This window comes from Argentina anserina, chromosome 5 (genome assembly GCF_933775445.1).
Source record: "Argentina anserina chromosome 5, drPotAnse1.1, whole genome shotgun sequence".
Taxonomy (NCBI): Eukaryota; Viridiplantae; Streptophyta; class Magnoliopsida; order Rosales; family Rosaceae; genus Argentina; species Argentina anserina.
The window spans coordinates 8839560-8851380 of record NC_065876.1 but is presented as its reverse complement, the minus strand read 5'-3'; the positions used below and the strand labels follow the sequence as shown (position 1 = coordinate 8851380).

Below are 11821 nucleotides of genomic sequence, written 5' to 3'. Positions count from 1 at the left end.
ATCACACAATGTTTGGTCAGTTTCAAGTGTTATTTCACAAAATAACGTCTTCACATTCCATACGTTTGATTTGGTAAAATATCCCAACAGATCTCAACTAGCAATCGATCAATAATTAAGGCTCCATGCTATCACTAACATCATCCAAATCCACTCTTTAACTTCTTAATCGGAATGTTTCACATATCGCCTCTTATAGTAATCTATCTCCAAGAAATTTCGATCAGATCGAGTACGTTTTATAGTTAGATTACCTCTCCTTAAAAGACAATTAAATCTCATATGTTAATGTCATTAAATCTTACTCGACTCTAAATACATCCATAATTTTTCCATAAAGAGCCATATATAAATCAAATATAATATTCACTCCAAATATAAATCCGTGCCTGCCTAGGAAATCTTAAGCTAAATACCCTCACACCTCCATTATTAATCATGCATTTAAGGTTCACCCAACAAGTTTGGCAAACCTCATAGGATCCACTAAACCCTAAAAAGCTTCTTAGCATTAAAACTCCCAAACTCTATAGGACTCTCTCTCTCTCTCTCTCTCTCTCTCTCTCTCTCTCTCTCCACTAAACCATAATAAAGTGATTAAAGACTTTAATTTATATTCACCCACCACGCCCAGTTACAATTTTCCCGGGAAATTATTAACCGACTTACCTTCTCCTTCCCGGGAAAAATCTGCGGTAAAAAACAAAGCTCCCCATCAAATCTCAACCCATCTTTTAACCTCAAAAAATCTCAACACACCCAACACAACACAACACAAACTCAGGACCTCTATGGACGACTCCAAGCCTTCTTCTTCTTCTTCTTCCCAGCTCAACCAGCCGCCGCCGACGGCGAGCCAGCCGGAGACGCCGGCGCGGCACATCGAGCGAATGCTTAACGTCAACCACCACCACCGATCGCCGTCGCGGACAATCTACTCCGACCGGTTCATACCCAGCAGATCCGGCTCCAACTTCGGCTTGTTCGACATCAAATCGCCGGCGAATTCTCAGTCCGACGAGACCTCCAGCGCCTACACCACGCTCCTACGCGCTGCCCTCTTCGGCCCCGAGACCGCCGGCGTGATCCCTCCGGCGACGCCCGATCGGCGCGGGCTCATGAACCCGCCGAACCAGAATATCTTCCGGTTTAAGAGCGAGACGCGGCGGTCCATGCACTCGCTGCTGCCGTTCGGGTTTGATGATGACGTGGCCACCGGAGTTCATCACAGTCCGGTGAAGACGCCGAGGAAGGTGCCCAGGTCGCCGTATAAGGTAAAAGAAAAAAGAAGCTTGAAGGCTTTGAGCTTTAAAGATTTGGGCTTTGTGGAAGGTTGTGAATTGTTTGTGTTTTGATTCTTCAGGTTTTGGATGCTCCGGCTTTGCAAGACGATTTCTATTTGAATCTGGTGGATTGGTCTTCACATAATCTATTGGCTGTGGGGTTGGGCAACTGTGTTTATTTGTGGAATGCTTGTAGTAGTAAGGTGAGCTCCTCTTAGCTTTCACTGATTTAGCTTCTGTTGATTAGTTTCGACATTGTTGAGTAATTGTTACGAATTCACCCTTTGAGCTTTCTGTGATGGTTTTGGTCACCTGGATGTTTGTTTTTGGTGGTGTATGTGTGAAAGTTTGGAACTTTTAGTCTTATGAGCTGCATTGCATGATACTTGCAGGTGACTAAGTTATGCGACTTGGGGAATGATGACAGTGTCTGTTCGGTCGGCTGGGCGCAGCGGGGAACTCATCTTGCCGTGGGAACTGGCAATGGGAAAGTCCAGGTAAGACATAGTTGTACTTAGTGTCATTTATGGACATACTGTGTACTTAAAGACTTGAACTTGAGATGTGATTTTTCTTCTTTTGTTATTGCAGTGATTAAAAGTGAAGTTTGAACCAAATCCAAATTATATAAGTTAAAGCAATAAGCTTGTGACATTATGATGAGGAACATGATCATGGAATGATTGTGTTGCTTGAAACATACTTATAGAGCCAAGAAAAGACTTTACTAGTTTTGTTTTGTTGTTTGTACACGGGCTAATATAAATAGATATGTCATCTCTAGCTCGATCAGTATCCCGGTATATGAATATCAATAGATCATGCTATCCAAAACTTATCTTTGAGCACCTTATTTCAGTGGAATGCCACTCTAAGTATTTTAGCGAACAAACATGACAGCATTGGCTTCACAAATTTTTGGTCCCATCGTTTACCGTTTAATGGAACCTCCAACCGCTGCACACTATCTGGAGGCAAGTTGGGAAATAGGAGTCCAAAACAATTGAATTTCTGAATTTTGCATTTCATACTTTCATCCTCTGTAAACGGCTTGGCTATGTGTAAATCACTGTTATCCTTCATGGTGGGAACTCGATTACATAATTGGATAATATTCTCGTAGATTTCATGCCCCTACTTTTGTATAAGTTTTTCTGGTCTTGAACATGTGCTTTCAAATAATTGGCTGATTCACGAATCATCATCTGCGTAGATTTGGGATGCATCTCGCTGTAAGAGGGTAAGAACTATGGAGGGCCACCGTCTACGTATTGGTGCATTGGCCTGGAGTTCGTCAATGCTGTCTTCTGGTAGCCGTGACAAGAGTATTCTTCAACGGGATATTCGTGCTCAGGAAGATTTTGTTAGCAAACTTTCTGGACATAAGTCAGAGGTAATAATCTTTGGGCTCGCTTTCAGGTTGATCGAACTTCTAGGCATTAACTAGTGTGCATTTGGATTTTCTCTGCCCACATACTTCTTCTCCCAATTTGTATTTTCTCTAATATGCCTGTTGTTCTGTATGCTTTCTGTTTAATTTATTTTTTGCTCAACTTGAAAATAATTTGTTTGTCTTTTAGGTTTGTGGACTGAAGTGGTCTTACGACAACCGTGAATTAGCATCAGGAGGGAATGATAATAGAGTACGTGATTGCAATTTTTTTTTCTTGCCCAGCTTTCTCTATTTGGTATATTTTAAGTTGATCTGCTTCCTATTCATCACTGATCTCATCTATATGCAGCTTTTTGTTTGGAATCAGCATTCAACTCAACCTGTGCTGAAATACTGTGAGCATACTGCTGCCGTGAAAGCAATTGCCTGGTCTCCCCATCTTCATGGACTTCTTGCATCTGGGGGAGGAACTGCAGACCGATGTATCCGTTTCTGGAATACAACGACTAATTCTCACTTGAGCTGCATGGACACTGGAAGTCAGGTGAACAATTTGTTGCCTTTTTTAATTTCTCATGTTCACACCACTCAATTTGGTTTAAAGCATACTTGCATTAGGGAAGCTTTACCTTGTGATCAACTTTAGTTGCAATTGAAGTCCTTCAGTTCAAACTTTTTGGAACTTGGTAGTTGTTTCTTTGCATAAATATCGTTCCACTCAAATGGAACATTCGAAATTTTTGAATTTAACCTTTCCCATAGATAAAGAGGGATTCACAACTTGTATCTTCTGATATTTGGTTCTGTTTTGCGTCTGGTTGTCTGTGTTTTTTGCGTCCTGGGAAGAAAAACTTTGCTGGTGAAAAGATGAATTTAGATCATTATGGATGCATCTCTGATTGTATATATATTTTGTTCATATCAGAGAATTTATCTGCAATTCTTGCTTCCCTCATTCTGTGCAGTACTTATGTTTATCGTATGTGTAGGTATGCAATCTTGTGTGGTCCAAAAATGTCAACGAGCTCGTCAGCACGCACGGGTACTCCCAAAATCAAATAATAGTTTGGAGATATCCTACCATGTCCAAGGTACGAACATCTCATCTATTTGTGATTTATTCAACAAGAAATCCATTTGTTATAAACTTTAGTTATAAATTTTCAATTTTATTTGCTGATGCAGCTGGCAACTCTCACGGGCCATACATATAGAGTTCTTTATCTTGCCATCTCACCTGACGGACAGGTTCAGTACCCACAATTCTTTCTAATCATAAATCCCTTTCATGTATAGTTTTGCAAATATTCAGGTTAATTATGCATATTCTTATCTGTTATATTGATTATTGTTTCAGACAATTGTCACGGGAGCAGGAGATGAAACACTTAGGTTCTGGAATGTGTTTCCTTCGCCTAAATCCCAGGTAAAACTTCCATACATGTTGACAACTGTTGATGAAAGTTCAATATTAATGATAAACCATGTGTACCAGTTTTTAAATGATGATTAATACAGTACTAAATTACAAATACTCTGTTCCAATAAGAAAAGAAAGAAAAAATTGGTTTACAAATACTAAGTTTCAGTAGTTTAACTTCTACAGTTCTACTAAAGATGAATAACTCATAGAATTGAAATTCCTTTTGCAGAATACGGGAAGTGAAATTGGAGCATCATGTCTAGGCAGAACCATCATCAGGTGACCTGCAGGACACTTTTACACGAACTCAGCAAATTTCAAAGGCTTCTCGGACCGGTCAGGACTATATGCTAACATGTCACTGGCTTGTTGACATAGTAAAGGTGCAGATCAATTGGTCAACCCCCAGGTGACCAGATAATGTTGGGACCTCAAAGGCTATATCAGGAGGGAAGGGTCTGCTGGTTTTGGTCAAGTAGATGATATAGCGTTTTATAGTTCATATATATATATATATAGAAGGGAGGTGTTATTAATCGTGTCTCACCTGCTCAGTGCTCCCTCGCTTTTGTATATTAAAGAGCAGAAATTAAATGATAACTTATTGTGGTGCAAACAGATTTCACATTCTTTGTAAATTAATCATCATCATTCTTTCACTCGGATATGTGCTCCATTCGTAGGGTCCATCATGAAGTTGAGAAAGAGACTTTTGAACGCAGTAAGAAGTAAGAATAAATAAAGGACACGAGATTTCATTGTTTTTGAATGGTACGTTAAGTAACCAAAGAGAATTACACTACCAAGATGACTCCTAAAGTTCAAACCTCCATTTTGATTTATTCAAAATAAAAATAAAGTGGACTAAATTGCTCAGGTCCTAAAGCCCAAACAAATAACAGTCCTAGGACTAACAAGCCCAGACCTGAACCCATGCCCTGAACAGCCACTGTGATGCAGCCAGCCGCCCGTCCATCTTTGGCGGCCGACCTTGCTCCCACCATGCGACCATGATCACCGTTGCCTCAAAACACAGACGAGGTCCTCAACCTCACTAAAGGAAAGACAACAACACCACCAACAAACCGTCGATAGTAGATCTCAGCCTCGTCACCAAAGACCAAGCCAAGCGTTGCAACAGATCTCAACCTTACCGGCGAAAGCCTTCGATGCCACATGGCTCGCCCAAGGATCCACTTGTCAACACCACGATCCCGTTGTCACCACCACCAACCTCTTCCGCAGACGAGTCGCCACCACACCCGTCACCCCTCCAAAGAGAAGGCGCCGCCGTCAACCTCAAAACCTAGGGGGTTTCGAGAGGTTCCAAGCCACTCCGCAGAAAACTGAGGCTCCTATATTGTTTCTATGACACGAGATTTCAATGAGTAAGGTTATTTGAAAATTACAAAGGGCGAAATCCTGATAAAATTATACTTCCATCTTTCTTCCAGTTTTAATAAACAAACAAATGTATACAACACATTGTCACATTTCATACGGAACTTTCTTTCAATTTCTAATATATATAAACAAATGTATACAACACATTGTCACACTTCATACAGTAGGAGACAATGGAAAAGAAAAAGAATGTGATAATGACCAAATATACGTAGCATTACAATAATTTGGCCAACTTGAAGCAGCAGCTAGACAGATGCCTAATTTAGAATACATATGCGTCAACTTAATCTATCTGACTTGCCTAACAAAGTCTATGAAAACCCAAATGGGGACAAACAAATAGGTTTTGTATTTACATCCTAGTGTCTTACATTAACCAATCACTAACCAAAGAAACTTTCTAGTTTGGTTCTTGGCTTTGCCCCTGAAAGCTCTGCTGGGCCCCAAATCCAGTTTCATTAGGCTGGCTAACCTCTTGGAGCCATGGGATGGAGGTCAGGGGTGGGAAGCAACAGCTACAGTCTTCTTGGCATGATTGTGGCACCAAGTCTTCCTCCTTGCTTGAGGAAGCTGCCTTCTGGTTCTGTTGGGACTTCCCTGCCCTATCAGATGGTGATGATGCATCCCTCAATGGGCCCCAACACTCAACCTTGTTAAATTCTGGAATGTTGGAGTGAAAGTAAACCCAGACCTGTGCCTCCTCCAATTCTGGGTAATTGTTGAACAGGTTTTCATCTCCATGAATAAAGGCCTTCAAAACCTGTGTATACACATGCGACCTTTCAGTTAAGGGTTTTGCCTTCAACACAAGGCATAGCTTATGAAATTATTATTATGGACATTAATCATCCATTATGATGCATGTGGTACACTAATCAGACCCTAAAGCCTAATATTCGGATCAACCTCCAATTTTTACCTAACCATGTGGTACTATTGAATTTGTTTACCTAACTTTATGGTAGTGCTGTATGCGTGTAGACGTGTAGTAGATTAATTTGTTAATCTTTGACAACAGTGACACTTTGTTGGCTTTTACTTGACTTAAGGTATTCTACGTATTTACGTGCCAATTCCGATACCAGAAGAATCTTCAAGAGAGTGTCAATAACGACTGTTATTGATTTAACCTCATAGCAATAACAAAGAGAAATTATGACAGTTTGAAAACTTACAACAGGAAGCTCTTTGCAGAAGATGAAGTATCTCAGCCTTGAAAACAAATCCAAAAGGAAATGACCTCCGCTTATATGGCAGTGAACATGGAGAGACATCTTGTCCTTCACTTTCTTCCACTCTGCCACGACCTCATCTCTTTGTAATTTGTTGTACCACCCTTGCAACTGCAAATCAATTTCCATTAGTTCTTGTTCTTCATTCAAATTCATCAGTCACAAACTTTGTTTAACAACAAGAGTCACTGATATAATCCATAAACCATGCAAAACCATGCAAAACAAGGATACACAACAAAAGCTAAAGGCTTAATTAACAGCCAAACTTGAAGAGTAATATATCACAAAGCTGACGACATGTGCTTGGATCTAATTCCAATCTAATCTCCTAGAGTAATATATTGTTTCATTAACAAAATTTAAGGATTTGGGCATATGGAGTTTTGCTTAAACCAAGGAAAGTGCATGTTGGGATATTGGTTTAGCAGATCAGGATACCTGAGAGTTGTTTATAGTTTGAGAGATGGCCAGAGTGAGCTTTGAGGTAACATCACTATGAGTAAGTGTGTAAGTCCTTGGAAGATTCCCAGGATGCTTCTTTTCGTCCACTCCCAAAAACAGAACCTTTAGCTTTGATGATTCAAATATGGCTGGACCAAATAGCCTTGCAACCTACTCAATCAAACCCACAAATGATCAGCACCAGTTCCTCGTTCATAGTAGCTAACTATTAGCTATAAACAGAAACCCAACTTGCAAAATTAGTGAACAAAGAAAGGAAGAGACAGAGATACATACAGGAACTAAAGCTTGGTTCCTCTTCTTGGGTGGTCGTCTATGATAAAACAGAGAGCTCTTGGGGTCAGATAAAGAGAGTGAAGGTTTAAACTCCGAAGGGAGCAAAGAAGCAGCAGCAGTGGTAAGAGTACCCATCTCAGAGTACCCAATATTCTACACAAAACTGGGAATTCAATTCTTAAAGAAGCTTCTTATAAATAAATAAAAGAAACGAAGCTCCTGAAATCTTGGGTGGTTCTGCTACTTTAGCTAGCTCCTGCTTTTGCTTCCAGTTTAGCTTTGGAATATCTTGTGGGTTGTAGCTTTAATGTATACAATAAGTTTCGAGCTTTAATTGCCAACTAAGAGAAGAGGACCTTTGCTTTGCTTGTGAGCCCGGCGTTTGAAACGTTGAAGATTTTGATTGAGAGACGTGTCGGTTAGGCAATTTATGGCGGTTGATCAAACAGTTGCTTCTACATTTAGACTCCTCTTCTCCATCATATCGGACCGACTCAATATTTGTATTTGGAGCCATTTGGAACCAACTACTCAAATATCCATAATTTCTTCGATATTTATATAAAAATTTTCAATTTTTTCATATGGATATATCTGTTACATACTAAGTATTTTTCGATCGCAATTTTCCAATATATGACATGTGTCAGATTAACTTCAAATAAAATAAAAAATTATTAGTTAAGAGAATCGAACCTCTGATCCATCATTTTGCAAGCACAAAGTTATAGTCAGCTCTACTACACTAACTTATTATTAATATGGCTCTTTTATTATATATTACATTTCATGTTTCAACATTCACCTAAAATTGAAATAAAATCAAACTAGTTGTTGAGGGGAATCGAACCCCTTTTAGTCTAGGAGGAAGCAATGATGGACTTTACCCTTATGGAGGAAATTCAACATGTCTTATCCACCATATTTATTCTCTAATGAGATACAATCAAGTGAAAACGTATGAAATCTGATACACAATCTTCACAAAGCTATGGTTATGGTTAAAAAGTCGAGACATGCTTGATCCAAACGAGAACTACCAGTACTACAACCCACAGTCAATCACCCACGACCCCTATGATTGGCATATAAGTCAGTATATGCAAAATTAGAAAATGAGATGTATCATTTAATGACTATTCTTCATAATATACTCATGATTTTACTCAAAGACATGATGAAGATAGTGAATATTTTGTACTTCATAGATCTTTTATGTGGTTCTAAATCACTCATGTAATTTCATGTTTAATGTATTCTTTGTAAATAAGGCGTGATGAGATAGTCTCCCTTTGGGTAAATGTATATATATACGGAGCTTTTCAGGTGCGGAGGTCCGTACCTTAAGCTAAGGTACGGATTTTCATTTTTTATCAACTTTTCGATCGAGTTTTCACATCTCCACCGTCCAATATCTAGGTTATAATATATAGATCATCTCCACAAAATTTCAGCCGATTTCATGATCGTTAAGGTACCAAACTAATCAAAACCAATGGACGTATTGAATTTGCCGAACCTGAACCGTTCATATTTTGAGTAGAAAATCGAAGTTATGAGTACCTTAACGGTGATGGAATCGGGTGAAATTTTGTGGAGATGATCTATATGTTATAGCCTAGATATTGGACGGTGGAGATGTGAAAACCCGATCGAAAAGTTGGTTAAAAATGAAAATCCGTACCATAAGCTAAGATAAGGACTTCCTTATCTGAAAAGCCTCGTATATATATATATATATATATATATTAAGTAGATTTTTAATAATATTTGACGATTATTTCACCTTAAATTACTATAATTCACTATAAACTAATAGTTATATAATAATTTCTTATGACATATATTAGATAATTGATCAAATAAACATTTTCTTAAAATTTCATTCAAAATTTCTATATTTTATATAAATCGTCATCAATTTACTTAATTAATTTTTTAAATCAAAATTTTTCCGAAATTTTAGTCCTTGTTTGGAACTATGTATCATCCCTTCACATCCGCAATTTTCAGAGCCTGCAATCCCACACGGACCCTTCATTAGACAGGAAGCCCACATAGCCTTTTGTCTCATTCACTCATTGTAAATTTATAAATTTACTGAACGAAAGGGCATTGACGCAGGCGAACACGGTAGTAACAAGATTTCGTCAAGCATCCATATTCAATGGAATAGGCTAGAACTCGGTAGTGAAAAGCCAGAATCATACTAATGTCAATGGCGGATTCTTCAATCTTACATCATCTGGGCTAATGTTAACAAATACAAAAAATTTCTCTATGGTATTAAATGTTTTGATTTATTATAAATAATAAACATACAAAAATGGGCTAATGTACAAGTATTATCCTCAAACCCATCAATAAAAATTAACCAAATTCAATTTTACGAATAGTCAAAATTTCAAACTTTTTAATCACATAATCATTGTCAACCGCTTCAGCAAATTCATTTTCAATGTGAAGCACCGTGCAATCATTAAGAAAAACATCCTCCATAGAACTCACATCATAAATTTCATAATCATTGGACAAGTAATCATATGCAATATATGAACTCACTCATAAGTCATAACTTGATTTACTTCCCAAAACCAAATTAAGTCGACTATTGGGAGTACTGGCAACAATATTTGTAATCAATAATCTTTCATCAAGACATCAACAAACAAACCATTCCTACAAATTAAGTAACCCTAAATACTCATCCCTACAATCTTAAATAACAAACCAAAATACGGAAATACCCAATTTTAATAATTTCTCATTCTCTAACTTACCCACCAAATTTCATATTTCATAATCCATAGTTTGATTTAATCTTTAAGGAAAGAGATATACATGTAAACGAGAGCTACAATGGCGTGTGGGAGTGGCGAGTGGTGATGGGATAAGGCAATGGAAGAACTGAAGAAAACGAGAAGAAGACACGAAGTGAGCGAAGAAAGACATAGAAGTCAGAAGGTTTCGTGCTCAGTCTGTGCTATACTCTCTTTTTCTTCTTTTTAATTTCTTTTTCTTTAATATAGAAGTTGGTTTTTTTAGACTTCAACTTCACTTAGGTTGGTTCCGCCCGTGCTTAATGTGACGTACACTTCTTTATGATCAGTTGTATCATTAAGAAACCTATTTGAATATTACTTTTTAATATTCAAATCATTCTTCTTAATATAATGATGTTTTTTTCTATTTGAGATTTTCTCGTTCAACATCAGACATTTTGAGTCAAGAAACCAAATCTTTTATTAAAAGAACAACATGATTAACTAACATCGAAAACTAAGACAAAAAATGATTACATCAAATTTAATATTAAGATGCCGATTAATTAAAGACGATTGCATCAAATAAAAGATTAAGATGCCTAACTGGTGTCTGACTGCATCCTATATAAGTGTCTCGTGAATCTTTTTTTCCCTTCAACTTTTTTTAAGGCTAAACGAGTAAATGACTTATTGCAAGAGAGAAGAACCTGTAATGCAACTAGCATCAAAATAGTTCAAAACTCGACGCATCATCGACCGAAGAAGGGGAACGAGACTCCCGCACCATTCGGGAGTCAAGAGAAGAGAAGATTTATTGAAGTTGCTTTCACATCATCAAAGCAAGAACTAATTAAAGGACTCATCCCCCTAAATCCCTAATTTGAGCATATGTATCATGATAAAGAGGTTTTACATTTTCCAAGCCACCCCAATGAAACTTTATCAGATGTTTGTGAAATTATTAAGGCTAGATTGATTGGTATACCAGTCTTAATTTTCCAATACCATATACCAATCAATATATATTTGGTATGAAAAATCTACAATTTATACCAACTAATAACGTTGGTATACCAATTAAATGGTACGGTTGGTAATGAGCTTGTACCAATATATTTAAGGCCCAAAAATTTAAAGGCCAAATCCAAATAAGTAATAACAAATAAGTGAAATAGCAATATAATTTCAAAGTCTTATATAACTTCAACCAAATGACCAAATACAAAGTCATAAAATAGAAAGTCAAAGTCCAAATAGTCAAACTGTTAAAGTACTTATGAATTCTCAAAACAATTGAAAAAATAAATTATATGTTTAAATGCGATATATGTTGACATGTTGTAAGCAGTGATAGTGCTACTGATAGGTCTAAGCATTTGTACTTGGGAATTCGATTGAATCGATTCATTCATAATTAAATAAAAAATTGAAGACGAGAAAAAGAGTGTACTTGAAAAAGAAACTCAGAGAGATTAGATTAAAGTTAGTATATTTATACGATTTGGATTTATTTTTCAATAAATCTACGCTTGAAATTTAAAAAATATATATATTAATTTAATAATGTAATATAATAT

General features: G+C 37.2%; 2 protein-coding genes across 2 annotated transcripts; one reads left to right on the top strand and one right to left on the bottom strand.

Moving 5' to 3' along the window:
* Window positions 1–778: 778 nt before the first annotated feature.
* On the top strand, window positions 779–4767 carry LOC126793442 (protein FIZZY-RELATED 2-like). Its single transcript, XM_050519963.1, has 10 exons — window positions 779–1274; window positions 1364–1486; window positions 1676–1780; window positions 2497–2676; window positions 2864–2926; window positions 3026–3220; window positions 3666–3767; window positions 3862–3924; window positions 4034–4102; window positions 4329–4767. The coding sequence occupies exons 1-10, from the start codon at window positions 792–794 to the stop codon at window positions 4380–4382; spliced, it is 1437 nt and encodes a 478-aa protein (XP_050375920.1). The 5' UTR covers window positions 779–791; the 3' UTR covers window positions 4383–4767.
* A 754-nt stretch (window positions 4768–5521) lies between these two features.
* On the bottom strand, window positions 5522–7847 carry LOC126794251 (protein STAY-GREEN homolog, chloroplastic-like). The gene is made up of 4 exons (XM_050520918.1): window positions 7480–7847; window positions 7180–7353; window positions 6682–6849; window positions 5522–6266 (listed from the first exon to the last, which is right to left on the bottom strand). The coding sequence occupies exons 1-4, from the start codon at window positions 7612–7614 to the stop codon at window positions 5907–5909; spliced, it is 837 nt and encodes a 278-aa protein (XP_050376875.1). The 5' UTR covers window positions 7615–7847; the 3' UTR covers window positions 5522–5906.
* Window positions 7848–11821: the final 3974 nt, after the last annotated feature.